General features: G+C 45.2%; 1 protein-coding gene across 1 annotated transcript; it reads left to right on the top strand.

Annotated features, from left to right (window-relative positions):
• The first annotated feature begins 3,850 nt into the window (after positions 1-3,850).
• VIM (vimentin) lies at positions 3,851-11,563 on the top strand. Its single transcript, XM_022580608.3, has 9 exons — positions 3,851-4,557; positions 5,194-5,254; positions 7,678-7,773; positions 7,862-8,023; positions 8,547-8,672; positions 9,045-9,265; positions 9,719-9,762; positions 10,301-10,386; positions 11,202-11,563. The coding sequence occupies exons 1-9, from the start codon at positions 3,995-3,997 to the stop codon at positions 11,241-11,243; spliced, it is 1,401 nt and encodes a 466-aa protein (XP_022436316.1). The 5' UTR covers positions 3,851-3,994; the 3' UTR covers positions 11,244-11,563.
• Positions 11,564-22,087: the final 10,524 nt, after the last annotated feature.

Below are 22,087 nucleotides of genomic sequence, written 5' to 3'. Positions count from 1 at the left end.
GCAGATTTTTGGCCTGCTTCTTAGTTGCCTAGTGTTTAAAATGGATGATCTCGTCTATCCCACAGGATGCTAGGAGAGCATTAGGTTAAACTAAACACATACACGTTTCCTGTCCTCCAGCAGACACAGAAGTTAAAGCACTTCTATTATTGATTATTATTATTATCTTTAATACTATGCCCTTTAGATTCTGCCATGATTTTCACCCTCTCACTTTATCCACCTTCTCATTGCTGACATTCCGTCCAGGCGATCCAGCTAGAAGCTGTCCTCTTGGCATGACCTCCTGCCAACCAGCTCTCCTAAAGCCTCCACAGGCCACTAAGCTCCTCTCCGCATGGCTGGCTGGTCCGTCAGTTCAAATCGCCTGATTTAACTGACATCACCACAGCTTGCAAATTCCAAAATCACTGTTAGTACTTTAGATTTGGTAATGTTTACGCCTGGCCTACACACTGTACCACTGTGTCCTTATTTATATACAACTTGCAGCAGGCAGTGCTTGAAGATGCTTCAGGGTCCAGCGTTCGAAAACACTCTGGAAATAGGTTTTCACATCAATCAAAAAATAAATATGAAAACCGAAAAAGCTATGTCTACGTACTGTTTACTTCCAAAAGGTAGCTAAGAACATGGGGGCACAGATAGAGAAGGATTAGTTATCATGCTCAAAGATGTTAGTTCAGACATATTGATTTCCTTCATCGATGACTAGCCCTCCTTGGTTGAGGCACTGTCCTGGTTGGTGTATAATTTACCTCAGAATGAAATGAATTCTTTCCAAAATCTCATGCATTCTATATGAATGAGTAATAGTGTTTTTGTAACCTTCGCTTTTCTACACTCTACAGTCCACCCCAAGCTATGGCAATTTCTAATAGGAAGGACACATCGGATACTGTGTCTGTGTGTGCGTGTGTGTGTGTGCGTGTGTGTGTGTGTGCATGTGTGTGTGTGTGTGTGCACGTGGTGTATAGCAAGTATTACGGATTGAATGTTTGTGACCCCTAAAATTTATATGTTGCAGCCCTAATCTGCGGCTGTTCAGAGGTGGGGTCTTAGGAAGGTAATTAGATTTAGATGAGGTCATGAAGGTGGGGCCCCTAAGATGGGATTAGTGTCCTTATAAGAAAAGGAAGAGACCAGAACATGCACTCCTTCTGCCACGTGCGGACACAGCAAGAAGGTGGCCATCTGCAAACCAGCAAGCAGACCCTCATCAGACACCAAATCAGCTGGCACCTTGATCTTGGACTTCCTGCCTCAAGAGCTGGGAGGAATAAACATTTGTTGCTTAAGCCCTCCAGTCTATGGTATTTTGTTATAGCAGCCTAGGCTGACTAGGAAGGACAGCAAGTGAACATACCACAGTCCTGAGAATACAGATCGGGGACAGGTTAGAAAGGAGGAGGGATACCCCCAGATGATGATGAGGGCCAGCATCCATCCCAGAGGAAGTCGCCACAGGCCTGAGGAACTTGCTGTGGTCACCAACAGGGCACCCTGCCACACCGCACCAGAGCCTTGCCCTCATTTTCCGTAGTGAGTCAGTCAGCAAGAGTCCTCTGACAGCACCAGCTTGTTGCCCTGGGATCAGCATTTTAGGTGGGCGTAAGGTCCACCCTCCCTTCCCCCCAGAGGGAGATGGCTTTTTCTCCTCCTAAGGGTTCCAGGCAAATTCACAATGGTGACATTTGTTGAGCAGTGGCTTGAATAAAGGGCACTCTGAAAGCAAGACGGTAACATGGAGCATAAGCTGGTCTGCCAGGGCACCACACCCCAGGAATGCTCGGGAGGGACCCGCAGCCTCCCAGGGAAGGAGAGAAGGAAGTCCACAGCAGGGGAGCTGTACCGCAAGGGGTCCTGCAGTTTTCGACCTTGGCAGCCCCATTTGCCAGAACTAACTGAAATGCAGTAAATAAAATATTGCCTAAAAGAGGCTTGTACAAAGAAGCTGGAATAAACCCTTCATTTGGTTCTAAACTACTTTTCTTAAATGCCAGGTAACTTCCAGCACCCCCCTTCCAAAACACAAAACAAAAACAGAAGAATTTTTACTTCCCCCTTACCCTCCCACCCCCATTCACTATAGAATCAAGATGCTTTTATTTTTACAGTGGTTTTGGGGCTAATCCTCTCAATACTCCTTCGGTCTTGTAAATACAAAAGAAAACACAAACCTCTGATTTTTACATTGCTACAGATATCACTAAAAGACTGCCTTGGATTGGCTCTCTTCATCTCCCTTTGGGGGTAACCACACTGCTCTGCCTGTTACTAATATCGCAACAAAAAACCCTGTTGAGTGAGTTACCTGGAAGGTTTTGGTGTGAGAATCTGAACACTCCCTTGGTGCCCTAGACCAAAAGTTTTTTGCTCTGTAGACAAGTTTTATCTCCCTCATTCCGAGACCAATTGCAAGAATTCTTCTGGAAAATAGGCCAAGGGACCAGTGACATTTCCCAGACAAGTCACCAGAACCCTGCAGTAAGCACCATCGCGGAGCCAAAACGAACACATAAATCTACTTCCCTCAAACATTCTATCATTTGAGGTATAAAATTGCTTTTCATTCATCGAATTCAGCATTTAAAGTAATACCTAATTAATTCTATAACTGATGCAGGTTATACCTTTAATGACTTCCGCTACAGCAGAAAAACCATCGAACAATTTGATTTTGCCACTGCGGACTCTGAGTTTCCTCTTTCACCCCAAACTTCCACATCACATTAAAAGCCGGGTGTGGTTTTATGGGGGCAGGGGTAGGCCGAGAGGAGACCGGAGGGAAGGGTGGGAGGGAACTTTGCAAGAAGAACTTTCCCGGAGTGCGTTTGTGATGCCGCAGACCCGCGTTTGGCGGTTATAGGGGCCGGGCCGAAGTTTCTTACTAAAGAGAAGTCTGCACATTGGAGCGAAATCAACAGACTTTGGCGAGTTCTTAAGAATTTACGGGCGCCCTAGTCTCCACGCAGGCGAACTGCACACAAGAAAGCGCAGGCCCAGCTCGAAGTTGCGTAAAACTTCCAACAAATGCGCGCGCGCCCGGGCGCGCGCGCCCGGGGAGACTTGGGTCAATCTCGTCTAACGGTTTCCCTGAACCGCTAGCAGCCCTCGACCTCGGCGGGACGGCCCGGCGCAATGACTCGCCGCCAGTGATTCAGCGACCCCACCCATCTCCCCCGGGCTTTCCTCGCAGTTCCCGCCGCCCAAAGCCGGACCCAGCCCGTCAGGTCCCCGGAGAGGACTCTCCAAGACTAGAGGGCGAAGAGAGATGGGGCCCGACCGACGCCCCTTCCGCAGCAGGCGGTGCGCAAGGCTGCGCGGGGGGGCTCGAGCCCTGCGTCCCGGGCTGTGCGCGCTCCCACCTCGCGCTCCAATCCCAGACCCTCTTTGTTTCTTTGTCCACGCCTTCCGATCTGCTGGAACCCGCACTCCCCCTCTTCCCGCGGGTCTCCCCACCCACCCGCTCCCTGCGGACCGCAGCCCCGTTGCTGCGCGCCCCTCCCGCGCCGCTCTGGCTCGGTGCCCGGGACCCCTCCGGTCCAGTCCCGGGCGGGTCCCCCCACCACTGAGCGACCCCGCCTTTTTCAGCACCCAGAGGTGAGCAGAGCCCGGGCCACCATCAGGAAAGCCCCGAAATCCCCAGCCCAGCCAAGAAGTAACCGAGACTGTGCCCAGTCCCCAGGGCGGAGAACGGGGGAGGAGGAAGGCTCCAGGGCGCCCCCGCCCTAACCCCCCGCCCAGCCTTCCCCATTGGTTGGAGCACTCTGCCTCCAGGATGGCAGTGGGAGGGGACCCTGCTTCCTAACCGGCTTATAAAATCTGCGCCCTCGGCGGGGTCCCGTCCTCTGCCACTCTCGCTCCGGGCTCCCCGCTCCAGAGACTCAGCAGCGCTCCCTTTGCCCACACCCACCGCGCCCTCGCGCGCCTCTCCTCCCGGAGCTAGCCCGCGCCACCGCAGCCGCCCAGCCCACCGCCGCTCTCTGCAGTCATGTCCAGCAGGTCCGTGTCCTCGTCCTCCTACCGCAGGATGTTCGGCGGCCCCGGCACCGCGAGCCGGCCGAGCTCCAGCCGGAGCTACGTGACCACGGCCACCCGCACCTACAACCTGGGCAGCGCGCTGCGCCCCGGCACCAGCCGCAGCCTCTACGCCTCGTCCCCGGGCGGCGTGTACGCCACGCGCTCCGCGGCCATGCGCCTGCGGAGCAGCGTGCCCGGCGTGCGCCTGCTGCAGGACTCGGTGGACTTCTCGCTGGCCGACGCCATCAACACCGAGTTCAAGAACACCCGCACCAACGAGAAGGTGGAGCTGCAGGAGCTGAACGACCGCTTCGCCAACTACATCGACAAGGTGCGCTTCCTGGAGCAGCAGAACAAGATCCTGCTGGCCGAGCTCGAGCAGCTCAAGGGCCAGGGCAAGTCGCGCTTGGGGGACCTCTACGAGGAGGAGATGCGAGAGCTGCGCCGGCAGGTGGACCAGCTCACCAACGACAAAGCCCGCGTCGAGGTGGAGCGCGACAACCTGTCCGAGGACATCATGCGTCTCCGGGAGAAGTAAGGAGGCGCCCACGCGGGGCCGCGGGAGGGAAGGAGAGGGGAAGCGGAGCCGCCACGCCCTTGGGGATGTGGCCCGGGCGGCGGCTGCCCGGGGGACAGCGGGGGAGCAGGGCTGTGACTGCTGCGGCGCGGCCCCGCCCTGAACCCAGATCTTGCAAGTTAGCGTTTCCCCTCTAGCCCCACTCATTTGCCCAAGAACGCCTGTCTCAGAAAGTTTCAGATTTCTTAAAGCTACCGCTCTGTCTGTCCTCGAAGCTCCTTGCAAACGATGCGTGCGACTTCCCCAAACTTTGAGAAAGTTTCCTGCCCCCCCTTCCCACCCCTCCCACGGCGGGCTGCCAGCCACGGGGCCGTGCAGGGAGCGAGACAAAGGGACTGCAGAGTCTCCTCCGGGGTGGGGTGGTGGCGGTCGTCTCGCAGGTCGTGGTGGCGACCGTGATTGCCTTTCCACGCGGTGGCCAAGGCCCCGCTCAAACTAGCCGAGGGCAGCAGCCCTAAAAGCCGCGGTCGCTGGCTGCCCGCGGAGGTGGCGCAGCAGCGCTGGTCTGGCGGCCACGGCGGGGTGTTTGGGTGTGGTCGCCCCGCCCCTGGCGGTTTCCCCGTGCCCCTGTGGTTAACGCGCGCCTGTTTCAGGTTGCAGGAGGAGATGCTTCAGAGGGAGGAAGCCGAGAGCACCCTGCAGTCTTTCAGACAGGTTTGTAGATTCTGTTCCCCCTCGCAGCCACCGGACGCCACCCACCCACGCGCCCCACGGGCAGTTCTAAAAGTTGCTTTAACCCAAGTATAAATCGTGCCAAACTTCACGTCTGCGCTCCAAGCCCCCTAGTGGCAGAAAGACCGCAGTTCGGAGCTGCTCCGGACAAAAACCCGTTCTCTAGGACATAAAGGGAAGTCTTTAACTTTTTACTTTGTTTCAAGATTTTTTTCCAAACAAATCATTTTTTCCGTTTCATTTTTGCAACACGTTGATATTCTGATCTCTAACAGTTACAATTTGATTTAGATGGCGGTTTGCCAAAGTCAAGTTGGCTACCTTTTACAAGGCCCCCAAAAGTGCAGTTCTGCCCTGTAGTTTCAAATGTAAAAATGTATTGGAGGATAAGAAACTTAGTTTAACTGGGCTTAAGCCAGCAAGTTTCTTTTCTTTGCTTCGCTGCAAGTTCTACTGTGGCCCTAAGGTTAGATAGCAGTATCCCTATGCACAACAACTATTTTGTGACTTCATAAGGGTGAAAAGGAGCCATCTGTCCCCTTGGCTGAAAGGTATTAATGGTTTCTACAGGCTTCACTGTGGAATGTAGATACAGACATCCTGGCAAGTGGGGCCGTTCTGGCCGGAAAGAATAGGAGTCTTTGTGTTCCCAGAGACGCTTTGCAACAGGCTGCATTCTTACTGACTATGTAATGATGCAAGCACCGTTCTAATTGGACACAAGTATTTGCTAACATCCGTTATCTAATATCTGGCCCAGACTCCAAGTATGTGATGTGAAGACTTCTTAAAGCTACAGTCATACCTCACATGTGGAAAGGCCTTTCTTCTTTGAACCTTTGTATTCTTTAGCATGTCCTCTCCATAAAGCATAAACCTGAAAATGAAGAATGGGGTTTTAAGTAAAAGGTTTTCTTGCTCCAAAGATAGATGGCCTTAAATGATTTTTAACTTAAAATTGGAATCCCAAAGCAGGAACAGTCGCCAGCATAGTTGCATTCTCCTGAACACTTACTGGGACGGCTATAAAAGCTCCTTCAGATGAACAGTCTAGAATAACATTTTGAGGCAGAAATACATTTACCAAATTAAACACAGCAATGAGTAGTTTATTTTAGTCGTGGGGCATTTCTGATCATCATGTCTGTAGTGTTTTCTACCCCCAGTAGGAACCTCATGTAAAACAATATTAGTATAAATTGTCCCTATTTAGGGATGAGGTAAAACCCCTCATATTCTCTTCGAAGAAGTAGAATGTGACCCACTGAACTTTTTTTATAGAGTAAATCATCTTGTATATCTTTTGTAGGGTTTAACAGCAAGCAAAAATGAAATTTTTTCTCCAAGGCTGATCTTTTTTTTATCACTTACTCCTCACTCATTTTTCCATGAAGGTGATAGAAGCATGTCAATATTTTAAGACTGTAAGGCTATAAACTGTACTCCAAATATAATTGCTTACAAGATAAGAGGTATAAAAATCCTCCTGACATTCCCTTAAGGGGAAATTAAATCTTTGGGATGTAGCAGTTTACAGATGGTGGAAACAGAGAAGGAGACCAGAGCAGCAAAAATTTTACAGTTAACACCGTATGCATTTTGATCAGTCATTCTGAAACAAGCTGAGGAACCAGACTGACACAGAGCTAAGTGAAAAAGATGTGGCCACACCCTCGTGGGATGAGATAGGGGAGTTCCAGGAGAAAAATCTACCAGAGGAAGCAAAGCAAATACAGTTCAGGGTTACACTTCTTGTTCCTTATTTGCCTGAACTACGTTTGTGCCAGGGCACATCCTGAATTGGAGTATAAATCTAGCCTTGTAACTTGAATGCCAGATGACTTGCTTGGGATCCCAAGGATAAATTTCAAAAGGTTTGAGTAGAGGGCGGGATAAAAGAGTTTATGTACTATCTGCTGACACTTCTGGAGCACTAATTTCTGTTCTGCACGTTCTCATGTACACACGAAGTTGTGAAACCTGACCACCTCCCATCATCCTACTATTCCATGATGTGAACCCCCCAAAGTGCTGTGGCATTGATTCCCTAGATTTAAAAAAGTAATAGAAACTTCACTGATATAATGTGGATTCAATAATAATTGACTGACCGCAGCCTACCATGTTGGCATACACTTATTTATTTATTTTAAAATTGTCTACTGGTCACCTTGAGTACAACTCAGCGGACCACAATTCAAATTTGTTACTGAAGAAAAAAAAAAACAGTATGCTGTAGCATGGGGGTGATTTACAAACTTCTTCGAAGGTTATAAAATTTGTCAGTGCCCTTCTTTATAATAAAGAGACATAGGTTCGTATAGTTCATTTGAAATGAATACATGGGATAGGCCACAGACGTTATCATCCTCCTTCATGCCCTGTCTTTTCTCTTTTGGAAACAGGATGTTGACAATGCTTCATTGGCACGTCTGGACCTGGAGCGTAAAGTGGAATCCTTGCAAGAAGAGATTGCCTTTTTGAAGAAACTACATGATGAGGTAAGAGGAATCACAGTGTGTGAACCATTATGGGTGAAGCTGCCCCCCGTACTTGGCACGGCTGACCTTCTCTCTTTTCTTTCCTCAGGAAATCCAGGAGCTGCAGGCCCAGATTCAAGAACAGCACGTCCAGATCGATATGGATGTTTCCAAGCCCGACCTCACGGCTGCCCTGCGTGACGTCCGCCAGCAGTACGAGAGCGTGGCCGCCAAGAACCTCCAGGAGGCTGAGGAATGGTACAAGTCCAAGGTGCGAAACGAGCAAGTGTGGCCAGATCGGAAGAAAAACATTCTTTTCTGAAAACGCTGTACCTGTCTGCGATTCCTAAGTACCTTTTCACTGCCAAGTTTAGCTGGCTTTTCCTCCTGCGCGAGTTTTATCTCTTGCTGCATCCTCCCCGCAACTCACACCCCCTCCGTTAGAATAGCAGACGCCCTTGCCACTGCCCCGCTGTCACCGTACTTCCAGGTTACCCTCTTGCCCTTGACCTCCACCCTTTGAAAATGAGGGAAACAGAGGGAATTTCTACTTGGAAATCTCAACACTGGCCTTCCACCTCATTTCCTTTGGTTTTCAAAACAAATTAGGCGTATCCTCGAACACGTTGCAATTTGAGCTTTTGAGTGTAAAAGTTGGTTGGTATCATGCCTTGTTGATGTATTTGTCTGTCTGCCATCTTTAAGCCGTCTCCGTTATCCGGGCCAGGTAGAACCTCAGAGGACTTGTGTACGAGGCACGTGGGTGACCCAGGTTTCTGCTTCCTCCTTGACAGTTCGCTGACCTCTCCGAGGCTGCTAACCGCAACAACGATGCCCTGCGCCAGGCCAAGCAGGAGTCGAACGAGTACCGTCGGCAGGTGCAGTCCCTCACCTGCGAGGTGGATGCCCTCAAAGGCACCGTGAGTATCACAGCGCAAGAGAGGGCCGATCACCAGCTTGGACCCATTTCAGGTGGCCAAGCTCAGAGTGCTATCGGAAGAAAACTTTCCTCAAAGGGAGAAAAATTTACATTTTAGTCCAAAGACTAAAATGAGTTGTCAAGACATTTTCAAAAAGAACTTGGAGATCCCAAGGTTTTAGTTTACCTATATTATTGCTTCCACTAGGAAGGGGACTCGGTACTTGTATTTTCCACTGAAAATGGGAGCGTCCCCCATTTGCTGCCAGGGGAAGTGATTGCAAATGGTCTGGAAATGGTTGGGGGGATAGCTCTGTTTGTTCGTTTGTTTCTGGGAAAATAACACCGGCGGCCTTTCTCATCTCTCCTGCAGAACGAGTCTCTGGAACGCCAGATGCGTGAAATGGAAGAGAACTTTGCCGTGGAAGCTGCTAACTACCAAGACACTATTGGCCGCCTGCAGGACGAGATTCAGAACATGAAGGAAGAGATGGCTCGTCACCTGCGTGAATACCAAGATCTGTTGAATGTTAAGATGGCTCTCGACATCGAGATTGCCACCTACAGGAAGCTGCTGGAAGGAGAGGAGAGCAGGTGGGGAACGGGGGGCTCGTGGGAGTGAATGCCAAGCTGCCCTGTGTGAGGTATTATGCCCCTTGCTTTCCATGCATCATCTCATTTCATCTTCAGAGCCTTGCTTCAAGGTAGCTATTTACCACTTTTTACAGATGAGGAACCTTCAGTTCAGATCTGGAGATCTGAGTTCTTTTGTCCTAGTCAGTTAATCAACATCTGAGCTGAGATTTCAACCTACGATTGATTCTGTGAAAATCGAGAGTCACTCTGTCACACCTCCAGCCCCTTGGAGAAAATGCTTGGAGTAAAATATTTAAATGTACTAATGACACCGATCATAGGTAGATGCTTTTGAAGCAAATCCCTCACCTGTGGATTGTAAATCTTCTTATTTGATGAAAATACGAAGTGTATAAATGTATTCCTTGTTGCTTTCCAAAAAGGTTACTGGTTTTCTTCATCTCTTTCTAGGATTGCTCTGCCTCTTCCAAACTTTTCTTCCCTGAACCTGAGGGGTAAGCATTTGATTCTCCTTTATGAAATATTTTATTTTTTCGGCTGCACTGCGCAGCATGTGGGATCTTAGTTCCCCCACCAGGGATCAGACCCGGGCCCCCTGAAGTGGAAGTACGGAGTCCTAACCACTGGACCGCCAGGGAAGTCCCTATGAAAAATGTTAGCAGCTTGTAACCATTCTGTTTATAAAACACTCATTTTTAAAATGACACTTGAAAAATGCCATACAAGAGAAAATTCTCTAAGCTAGACATAATTTTCAAACAAGTACTGTCTTACATTTTCTACATCCAGTTAAAGTGAAATTCCATTTTTTTCCCCTCCTGTTGGAGTATACACTAAAGTAGTCCGTCTCATCCTGATGCTACAGTGTTGTTAGCCTCTGGATTTTAAAACAGGTGATAGTCTTTAGAATTATTTTGGGAATAGTGCTTTAAACAATCATGAACAAAAAATCATAATTCTTTGGATAAAATCGTCTCTTGCCTTTTAAAAAATTTCATTTTTACTCATTTTGGACCTGTTTTCTTTATTCAGAAACCAATCTGGATTCACTCCCTCTGGTTGACACCCATTCAAAAAGGACACTTCTGATTAAGACGGTTGAAACCAGAGATGGACAGGTTGGTATCTTTAAATCAAAATGGGAGTAATTTCAGACAGGCATTGATAAACTTTTAGATCACTAAGTCTATCTCAGATACAGCTAGCTAATTTGGGAGGTTTCAGTTTCACTCGTGCCTCCTAAAAAGAGAATAGGTTGACCTCTTCCAGCACTACACACAGCCATCTAATTATTTGCCTCCTAGATGTGAAGGTGGGATAGTAGTCTGCCTTTGTCTAAAATTAGTGATTTCCTTTGGTGCTTGATTTGAAACAGGAGTACCGCTTCCGTAAGTTACTTCCTAAACTAGTTTCATTAGACTGCCTCAAGAGCAGGAATGTTTTGATCCTGGACATAATGGCCTTCCCTGGACACTCCTAGACCCTGTCATGATGTAATACAAGGACATGCCATATGATCAAGTAGTTTCTCATTACCTCTCTATGCCAGGAAAGAAATGGTCAAAATGTATCGTAATCTTCCCTTGCACATAAAATGTACTTGCTGTACATTTTAATGTTTTAATTGCTTTTAAACTTTGCTGCCTATGATTATTACAGCATTCTTCTTCATAAACACAGTATTTTTCAAGTTTATTTTTTTAAGTCATAACATTCTATCAGATACATATTTCACCTAGAGGTGAAGCACGTCTTACATATGTATCTGTCCCTGCTCGCTGTGACCCTTGGTCACGCAGAACCAACGTGATCTTCCAACTTTCACAATAAATTATATGCCTTTGCTAGGATTTTTCTTTGACATGCTTTATGTGGTAATTTAACCATTAGTATATAGTATTATATTTGATTTGAGTTCTGTTTTTCTTAACAGGTTATCAACGAAACTTCCCAGCATCACGATGATCTGGAATAAAAACTGCACGTACTCCATGTGGCAAAATACTACCAGTGAGAATAAAAAAGAAATCCGTATCTTAAAGAAACAGCTTTCAAGTGCCTTTCTGCAGTTTTTTCAGGAGTGCAAGATAGATTTGAAATAGGAATAAGCTCTAGTTCTTGAGAACCAACACTCGTAAAAGATTTAGAAAAAAGTTTACAACATAATCTAGTTTACCGAAGACGCCTTGTGCTAGAATACTTTTTAAAAAGTATTTTTGAATACCATTAAAACTGCTTTTTTCCATCACGTATCTGACCAACTTGTTTCTGCTTCAATAAATCTTTGGAAAGCTCTTTTGGTGTCTTGCTTATTTGATATCTAAACAATTCTCTAAATTTTATGACAATATATGTTTGGGTTAAATATTTTTTGGTCTTATTGGTCAAATTCCCACAAAATCAAGGTTAGGTTAACTTGAGAAATTCAACTTTATGCTTGAAGCGTAGCTCTTAATTTGGTCATTTTAGATAGACCTCGCTTCAATTAAGTTATTTTTAAAATTCATAAATAGATGTTATATAATAAAATAATTTGCAGACAAAATGATGACAGGTCTTTTCATAAAATGAATCCAGCTGGGTCCATGTCCATGTGTGATTTCAGTTCTAACAAATAGACCTCCTAAAATTAAAAAAACTTTGACTAAAATGAAAACTGCATTTTGGTATGTGCAGCATATACGTGGCACAAACTCCACTACGGGGGTTAAGGTGTAGGGCAACATCCAGGATATAACGGCTGCATCTTCCATTAGCAAGATGCAGAGAAATGGGACAAGTTCATTTAGTTCCAACATGGGAAACTACCCTGCTTTTCTGTGTGTATATCTATACCTATATGTGATATCTGAATCTATATATCCACCTACAGATATTTTTAAAGAATTGTGCTTTGGGGGAGTGATGTTAGACACAAAATAAAGGAAAATCCTTACCTGTTCATTAGGAGGTGAAATTAACATGTGAGTCATGTGGTAAAATGATGCTAGTCTCTGATCAGCTTTCAAAACCTGGAGCAATGAGAATGAAGTGCTGTGGTCATGAAAACCTTCCTATAGGTCACACAATGTGAGCAGAGTTTAGGAAGAGAGATAAAGTCAAATAAATGAAAGAGGGAGGGTATTGCCTGGAAGCAATAGAGTTGTAATGGCCCAGTGTATGTTCTGGAGGGAAATTTCCTTTGAGTAAGAAGTTCCTAGACTTAAGTCCCAATTTCCTGTATTACTAGGATTCCCTCTCCTCCAGAAATGATGTGGTAGGCATTCCTTGTTTTTTTGTGTTTTTTTGCGGGGGGAGCCACGCAGCGCCCGGGATCTTAGTTCCCCGACCAGGGATCGAACCTGAGCCCCCTGCAGTGGAAGCATGGAGTCTTAACCACTGGACCGCCAGGGAAGTCCCTCCTTGTAATTTGTAAGTGTTTGCATCTACCTCTTGGTAGAGTTGCTCGGGGGAAAGTAAGATGGTTTACACTTAGTTTAACTAAATGCCAGACACTGTGCTAAGTAATATTAGTTGTGATTTTCATCATTTTTGATACTGTGGGTACCACATGAGTAAAGAAAGAATTGGCCCAGGGAAGTGACCCCTAGTCAGGGTGATTTACATCCTAGTTTGCGTAGGATGGTCTTGGTTTATGCTTACTTATTAATAATGCCCCCTTTCAGACTCACAAGTGTACTAATTTGAACAACAGCTTCTATCTGGTCATCCTACCCTTAGCATAATCTTTTTTTTTTTTAATTAATTGGAGTCTAGCTGCTTTACAACGTTGTGTGAGTTTCTACTGCACAGCAAAGTGAATCAGCTCTATGTATCCATATATCCCCTCTTTTTTGGATTTCCTTCGCATTTAGTTCACCACAGAGCACTGAGTACCTACCCTTAGCATAATCTTATAGGAAAGGATATTCCCGCTGAGACTCCTTGAGTGGTCCTGCACCCCACCCTCACTCCACCCCCATATTTGAACACTGATGTGTTAAGTTACATAATCAGCATTGCCAGAGCAAACACCCATCCCGGGGCTTGGGCCCTGAAGAAACTTCTTCTATTTGATTTTTGGGTTTGTTTTTTGTTCTTTGGCCATTTTCACCACATTCCTCTCAGCCTCCCAGTCCTGTGACTCCTGTCTCTTCACCTCTACCCTACCTTTGGCTTAGGAGGATCAAGACACTGGCCCCATATTAGTTTTATTCAAGCATATAACCCTTCATTATTTTTTTATTTTTATTTTTATTTTTTTGTGGTACGCGGGCCTCTCACTGTTGTGGCCTCTCCCGTTGCGGAGCACAGGCTCCGGACACGCAGGCTCAGCGGCCATGGCTCACGGGCCCAGCGGCTCCGCGGCATGTGGGATCTTCCCGGACCGGGGCACGAACCCGTGTCCCTTGCATCGGCAGGCGGACTCTCAACCACTGTGCCACCAGGGAAGCCCAAATGCTTGGTTCTTTTATGTACAACATTAATCCCAGATTAAAAGAGATTAAAAAAAAAAGTAGGGGATGGGGAGAAGAAAACAATGGCATAGAGTGTTAAGTCTCAGAAAAGTTACCAAGGGAACGGTACAGTCTGTGGAAATAATGTGAAATTAAGTCCTGCTAAGGTCTCTCACCGTCGTGATATATGGACTAGGTGGCTGGTGACAGAGACAAACGTCTGACTGAGTTACAGCGTGTCTATCGTGAGGTCCGCCTTCCCATGACCAGCCTCTTCTGACAAAGGCGCTGGGAAAGGAACTCTCCTTTCCAAGGCTGTGGGACTAAAGGAGGAACTGTGTGTGGTGATGGGGGACGGGTGGGAGGACACCAGCTTCTCCTGGTCTTTTCCTGAAGAAAACAAGGTTGAAGCAGACCCTATGCCCCAAAGAAGGCTCTCTCCCCAACCTACCAGGCTTCAGCTAAACAAAGGGTCTCTATAAATCCGCTGGGGCTGCCATAACAAAGTACCACAGACTGGGTGTTTGAGTGGCAGAAGTGAATTTTCTCACAGCTCTGGAGGCTGGAAGTCCAAAATCAAGATGCTGACAGGGTTGGTTTCTCCTGAGGCTTCTCGAACCCTTAGGTAATCTCTTCTTGTAAGGAAACCAGTCATATTGGATTAGGTCAAATGACCTCACTGTACCTTAATCACCTCTTTAAAGACCCCATGTGTTTCCAAATACAGTCACATTCTGAGTTAAGACTTAACACACGGGTGTGGGAAGGGGGTATGGGGGACATGGGGGCAAGGGACACAAATTCAGCCCACAACAGTAGTCATAGTTAAACATTTGGAGAACATTCTCCTTGTCCGTACTTGAACTAGGTCTGTGATGGAGATTTTCAAAAGGCCGTAAGTTTGCAAAGTCACTGAAGGTTAATACGCTGCTTAAAGGTTTGTGGCCATTCGTGACTGGTCAACTTCTCCGTTTTCTTAAATCCCCTCTCAAGGTAGAGAACATTTTTGAGACAAATGCTCTGGAGACTTCCTCTACACAGCTACCCTGTAAGGCAAGTATTTCTTTTACGGCACGGTAGGAGGTGAGCAGACAGCCATGGAAGGTTCTGGGAGGGTCACAGGCTGCTCTCAGATGAAGATTTTCCACAGTCCAAGAAGACCAGTCTAAACATTCAAGTTCCCTGTATGTATCAGGCACTGTGCTGGGTGTTGGCTGGACAACCACAGTCTGCTCCTTTACTGAGTTCATAGTCTACCAGTCTCGTTGAGGAAGAACAGTGCTATGGACTGAACGTTTGTGTCCCCCTCCAATTCATATGTTGAAACCCTAACCCCCAATGTGATGGCATTAGGAGGTGCAGCCCTCATGAATGGGATTAGTGCCCTTTAAAAAGACATAGAGAACTTGCTTTCCCTCTGGTCTGCTCTCTGCCCGGGGAGAATATCACGAGAAGTCTACAAAGAGAAGCAGGCTCTCAGCAGACACCGGATCTGCTGGCGCCTTGATCTTGGACTTCCAGCCTCCAGAACTGTGAGAAGTAAATTTCTGTTGTTAAAGCCCCCCAGTCCACGGTATTCTGTTACAGCAGCCTGAATTAAGACAAACAGGGGATGTTGTGTACGAGGTGTTGGAGGCATCTTACTTCCCAAATGTTGCAAAGAGGCTATACAGGTCACTTCAGGTCAATTCAGCTCTACTCAGGCTGACCTAAGGTGGAGAAAGTTCCTGTTCTGTCCTTGGCATTCAGACCGTGGCTTCTAGTCCTGACGATGATCAGAATTCAGTAATGGGCCTCTGTCTCTCCAGAATATGAAATTCTCTCTATATTTTCCTGTATTTTATCACATTAATTGTAATTACTTCTTTTTAAAAAATATTTATTTTATTTTTAATTTTTTAAAATTAATTAATTTATTATTTTTTTGGCTGGGTTGGTTCTTAGTTGAGGTACACAGGATCTTTGTTGCAGCATGCAAGATCTTTCGTTGCAGCGCGCAGGCTTCTCTCTAGTTGTGGCAGGTGGGTTTCTCTCTAGTTGCGGCATGTGGGATTCTCTCTAGCTGTGGTGTGCAGGTTTTTCTCTCTCTAGTTGTGGTGCGTGGGCTCCAGAGCACATGGGCTCTGTAGTCTGTGGCACGCAGGCTTTCATTTGAGGCATGCGGGCTCAGTAGTTGTGGTGCGCGGGCTTAGTTGCCTGGTGGCATGTGGGATTTTAGTTCCCAGGCCCAGGATCAAACCCAAGCCCCTGCGTTGGAAGGCGGATTCTTTACTGCTGGTCCACCAGGGAAATCCCTATTATTTCTTAATGTTTGTTTAAAGGTCTTTGTCTGCTCACATCAATATGTGAATCACATGTGAATTTGTTTATAGTGTCTGTTTTCTCTTTTGTTTTTTGATTATTTGGTCCTTTTTCTTTTTAGCACACCTCATAGTTTTTTACTGCATGCTGAACATTTTAAATGAATGCTTGTTTAGGCTCTGGGCAATGTCTTCATTCTCTAAAAAGGAAGAATGGTTTTCTTTTTACAGGCAAATAGAGTACCAGTGGGTCACCTTGATCCTGGTAAGGGTTAGTTACAGTTTTTGTTAGGTCTTGTCTATTTTAACTCCATTATCTTAATACTGGTCTTCACCTTTCAAATGTGTTCCTTAGCCCCAGGATAGGACATTTCTGGATCTCAGCTACGGCCTGGATGCATTTATCAAAGCCCTTCCACTTCGGCAGACGCTCTAGCCTGCTCAGCTTTTAGTCGGCTTGCTACTATTTTCTGCTGGGTTTCCTGGAGTCTCACACTGAACATATACAGCACAGGAGATGGCCAACAATTTGAATGCTTCTCTGTCAACTTAGCCTAGTAAGAACACCATTTTATGTTGAGCTCTCTCCCCCATTTAGAAACTGCCCTCATGGGAAAAACCAAGCGAATGTGGATTTCACCTTGGAGTCTTTGCTTCTCTGAAGGAATATAGCCCTTAATCTCCATTCTTGACTGTATTGGTTGCTCTCAAAATAATTACACAGTTGTGTGCATGTTTGTGTCTGCTCGCATGTGTATGTGTGTGCTCCAGCTATTATAGTTATTTTCCTGGAGTACACAGGTATTCAGTTATCAATTATCACCATGAACCATACAATTATAAAACTCAGCAGCTTAGAACAACAATTTATGATTCTGTGGGTTGACCAGACTCAGCTGGGGAGCCTTTATTGGGATCATTCATGCAATTGCTGTCAGGCGGTAGGTAGCTCAGGCTGGGGTCATCTGAAGCCTTCACTGGACTTGACAAAGAAGATGACTTCTTCATTCTTAAGTCTCTTGCCTCAATGTTCTTTACCTTCTTTCACTTTCCAGATATTGTCTCATAATCCGTGGCTTAGGTTTCTCGCAGCGTGGTCTGAGGATAGCTATACTTCTTACAGTGTGACCCACGGCTAAGAGGCAGGAAGAAGAAATATCCAGGTTTGATAAGGGCTATGTCTGTAAATAACACAGCATAACTTCCACTGCATTCCATCTGTCAAACCAGCCACAGAGACCACCCAAATTCAAGGGTGGAGAATTAGACTCTACCTCTCCACATGGAAGTGGCAAGGTCACGTTACAGAAGAGCATGTGGGAATGAGAGCGAACGTTGTGGCCATCTTTGGAAAATACAGATAGCCACAGAGGTTGAAATCAAAAGTCCCAATCAAAACTGACTTAAGACTATAAAAAAAACCAGAATAGTCTTTCTTAAAAGAAAGTATCAAGAACAGGGGACTCCCCCGGCAGTCCAGTGGTTAAGACTTTGCCTTCCAATACAGGGGGTGCGGGCTCGATCCCTGGTCAGGGAGCTAAGATGCCACATGCCTCGCAGACAAAAAAACCAAAACATAAAACAGAAGGAATATTGTAACAAATTCAGTAAAGACTTGAAAAATGGTCCACGTCGGATAGACCTAGAGTCTGTCATACAGAGTGAAGTAAGTCAGAAAGAAAAAGACAAATACTGTATGCTAACACATATATATGGAATTTAAGAAAAAAAAATGTCATGAAGAACCTAGGGGTAAGACAGGAATAAAGACACAGACCTACTGGAGAACAGACTTGAGGATATGGGGAGGGGGAAGGGTGAGCTGTGACAGGGCGAGAGAGAGGCATGGACATATATACACTAACAAACATAAGGTAGATAGCTAGTGGGAAGCAGCCGCATGGCACAGGGATATCGGCTCGGTGCTTTGTGACCGCCTGGAGGGGTGGGATAGGGAGGGTGGGAGGGAGGGAGACGCAAGAGGGAAGAGATATGGGAACATATGTATATGTGTAACTGATTCACTTTGTTATAAAGCAGAAACTAACACACCATTGTAAAGCAATTATACCCCAATAAAGATGTTAAAAAAAAAAAAAAGGTCCACGTCAAAAAAAAAAGCAAAGAAAATATCAAGAACAGATATCCCAACAGTTGAATTCCACCAAACATGTAATGTACACATTCCAAGTCATCACAAACATTTTCAAATCATAAAAATGAGAGAACCTTTTCTAACTCATTATACGAAGAAAGCATAACCTTACTCCCCAAACGAGACAAGGACCCAGCAGGAGATGAACACGGCAGGTAGCGTTCTTCATGGATAGAGATGCAAATACCCTCACAAAACATCACCACACCAACTTGTGTGGCTGAGGTTCTCTGAACAGCAAAAGATGGAGTTAGATGCACAAGAGATTTATTTTGGTGTATGAATGGGAAGACATAGGAAGAGACAGGTGAGCCTCAGGCTGCAATATAGGTCTGACACCAGTGAAAGGAGAGAGGGAAGGACGGAATCGTAGGAGTAGCCTCAGACTGCAGTGTTGATTTAAGAAAGTTTCAGCAAAGCCTATGGAAGTTCCTCATGTCAGTGGCTGGTTAGAAGAGTCCCATGTCCCACAGGAATGGGTCAGTACTATAATCTTTACCGCGTTCAGTCACTGGTTTGGGAGCGTCCCAGGGGAAGTGTGTCCTTGACCCAAATGTGGTGGTGAATCCAGAGGGATGAGAGTAGGGCCATGAGTCAATTATGTTTCCTGAAACAGGAGATGTAAGTGATGTATCTTCCTTATCACTACACAAATCAAGCAATATATTTAAAAACAATACTCATGTATTCTAAACATATAAGAATAATAAATGTTGCATATAGCTCAGGGATACAAGAGTATTTTAATATTAAAACTGATTAACATAATTTAACATTTTGACATATGAAAGGAGAAAACCATATGATTCACTTAATAGACACAGAAAAAAGTTTCATAAAAGTCAACACCTAATTAATATAAAAACTTTTAGAAGAATCAGAATATAGAGGAACTTCCCTGGTGGCACCGTGGTGAAGAATCTGCCTGCCAATGCAGGGGACATGGGTTCAATCCCTGGTCTGGGAAGATCCCACATGCCACGGAGCAACCACTGAGCCTGTGCTCTAGAGCCCGCGAGCCACAACTACTGAAGCCTGCACACCTAGAGCCTGTGTTCCACAATAAGAGAAGCCACTGCAATGAGAAGCCTGTGCACCGCAACCAAGAGTAGTCCCTGCTCGTCGCAACTAGAGAAAGCCCGCGCCCAGCAACGAAGACCCAATACAGCCAAAAATAAATAAATAAAATAAATAAATTTAAGAATATAGAGAATATTTCTTAACTCAATATGAGGTAGCTATAAGAAAGCAAAAGTAAACATAAAAAACGATGGCGAAATAATATAATTATTCCCTTTAAGATCAAGAAAAACAGGGATACCCACTATCCCTGCTCCTATTCAATACCGTACTACAGGGAAAAAGAATTTAAAACATAGCAATAGAAAGAAAAGATAAAACTGTCATTAATTGCAAATAATATAATTGCTTATTTGGAAAACCCAAAACTATCTACAGATAAATTATGTGCAAAGAAAAGCAAAGGGTTGAGAAGAAATAATATACTCTTTTAGATAAAATAAACACCACATTAGAAAGACATGTCTTACCAGATAGGGCTATAGTAAAATACAATAGTGTAGTATTGGTGTAGAGATAGACATCAAGAGAATACACAGTAAGTATACATACGAACATATGTATGTATGTATACATACGAACGAGTTCTGTTCCGAGAATGCATTCTTAAGTCCAATTTGTTTGTAAGTCCAACAAAGTCAGCCTAGGTACCCAACTAACACAATTGGCTACATAGTACTGTACTGTAATAGGTTTATAATACTTTTCACACAAATAATACATAAAAAACAAACACAAAAAATAAAGAAAACATTTTTACTCTTACAGTACAGTACCTTGAAAGGTACAATCGTACAGTACAAGAGCTGGCATCCAGGGGCTGGCATCGAGTGAACAGGCAGACACGTGAACTAACTTACGTGACTGGACATGTGAACACAGCACATTCGCAACTGAAAGGTCGCAACTTGAAGGTTAGTATGTAGGGGACTTATTGTTATATAGAGTACCCCCAAATAAACCCATGGATCTTAGTTTGGGCTGCTATAACAAAATATCATAACTGAGTGTCTTAAACAACAAACGTTTACGTCTCACAGTTTGGGAGGCTGAGAAGTCCAAGATCAAGGTGCTGGTAGATTTGGTGTCTGGTAAGAGCCCACTTCCTGGTTTGCAGATGGCCGTCTTCTTCCTTTGTCCTCATATGGCAGAGAGAGAGAGAGAGATTGAAAGCTAGCTCTCTGGTTGCTTCTTATAAGGGCACTAGTCCCGCTGTGAGGACCCCATCCTTATCACCTCATCTAACCCTAATTACCTCCAAAGGCCCCTCCAAATACCTTCACATTGGGGTTTAGGGCTTTCAACCTATGAATTTTGAGGGGACACAAACGTTCAGTTCATAACACCAAGTATATGGAAATTTGCTTTATGATAGAGTGAGCACTGTTCTAACATACATTAATTGGAAAATCATCTTGAGAAGGACCCTTGAAGGGGAGATGCACCATTGTATATCCAAAACTTTTTCTGAAGCCTTTCTATAATAGAGACCCAATCTTCTCTTTCAGCTATTGCCTTCCTGAACTTGAAGCAATGAATATCTCCTTGAGGAAAAGAGATGATAACTGGATGGTTTTAATGTCCCTTTATGAGTTGTCAAAGATTTCTTTGACACTTCACAAATTCCATACCTAACAGTTCACTGTCTATGAACAAAATTAATTTTTTAAATTTAATTTTTATTTTATATTGGACTATAGTTGATTTACAATGTTGTGTTGGTTTCAGGTGTACAGCAAAGTGGTTCAGTTATACATATACATATATCCATTCTTTTTCAGATTCTTTTCCCATTTAGATTATTACAGAATATTGAATAGAGTTCCCTGGGCTATACAGTAGGTCCTTGTTTTCAGATGTTTTTAGATTCCACACATAAGTGATATCAGATGATATTCGTCTTTCTCTGTCCGACTTACTTCACTTGGCATGATAATCTCTAGGTCCATCCATGTTGCTGCAGAGGGCATTATTTCATTTTTTTTATGGCTGAGTAATATTCCATTGTATATATAGACCACATCTTCTTTCTCCATTCATCTGTCCATGGACACTTAGGTTGCTTCCATGTCTTGGCTATCGTAAATAATGCTGCTATGAACATAGGGATGCATGTATCTTTCTGAATTATAGTTTTGTCTGGATATATGTCCAGGAGTGGGATTGCTTGATCATATGGAAACTCTATTTTTAGTTTTTTAAGGCACCTCCATACTGTCCTCCATAGTAGCTGCACCGAGAAGCATGCATTTTAAGGGCAGAGGACCCACAAAGCTATAACATGGCCCGGATGTACTAACAAGAATCAGCAGTAGCTAGATTACCTTTGGTAAATGGGTGTCCACACCGTTGGTCACGTGTGTAGCCTCTGAGTCTGCCACTGTGGCCACTCCATTTATGTGACTATTGTTCCAGTTCTAAGACAGAGGTTAACGATGGCTGGCTAATGTCAGTTGCAGAGTCATTCTGTCTACTTGGGTGTTTGGTGTCTCTTCTGTACTGGGATGTGTTCTGGTCGGTGTTAATTGATACAAAAAACTTCACACCGTGCATCTCCCATATTCCTGTCCATATGCTTCTACCCCGGCCCTCCTTGTGTCTAACAGTCCAGTCCTTTCCTTTCCAGGAACTTGGCCAGCCTGCTGCGCTGTGGGTCTCAGCCCAGGAATCTCTACATAGTCTCGTCTCGGGCTGCTTCACCTTCTATGCCAGGTGCATCACTTGCACCCCTGCTCATTAGGAAGAGTTTTGCCCTCCCCACTAGCTTTCAAGGCCACCCCTGAATGTGGCTGCAGTAGAGCGCCAAGTAGTTCAGCCCCTACCCACACACCGAGCCAACCCATCTGCA

Source organism: Delphinapterus leucas, chromosome 2, assembly GCF_059928025.1.
Source record: "Delphinapterus leucas isolate spDelLeu-1000000601 "Yukka" chromosome 2, BTC_Dleu_Yukka2, whole genome shotgun sequence".
Classification (NCBI taxonomy): domain Eukaryota; kingdom Metazoa; phylum Chordata; class Mammalia; order Artiodactyla; family Monodontidae; genus Delphinapterus; species Delphinapterus leucas.
Note: the sequence above shows the minus strand (reverse complement) of the source record. Positions and strands in the feature narration are given on the sequence as shown.

Bases quoted from the DNA above. Each gene is read 5' to 3' on its own strand.
- VIM (XM_022580608.3), top strand. From the start codon at position 3,995: ATGTCCAGCAGGTCCGTGTCCTCGTCCTCCTACCGCAGGATGTTCGGC. The intron at 4,558-5,193 runs GTAAGGAGGCGC...CGCCTGTTTCAG, and splicing joins ATCATGCGTCTCCGGGAGAA to GTTGCAGGAGGAGATGCTTC. The intron at 9,266-9,718 runs GTGGGGAACGGG...ATCTCTTTCTAG, and splicing joins CTGGAAGGAGAGGAGAGCAG to GATTGCTCTGCCTCTTCCAA.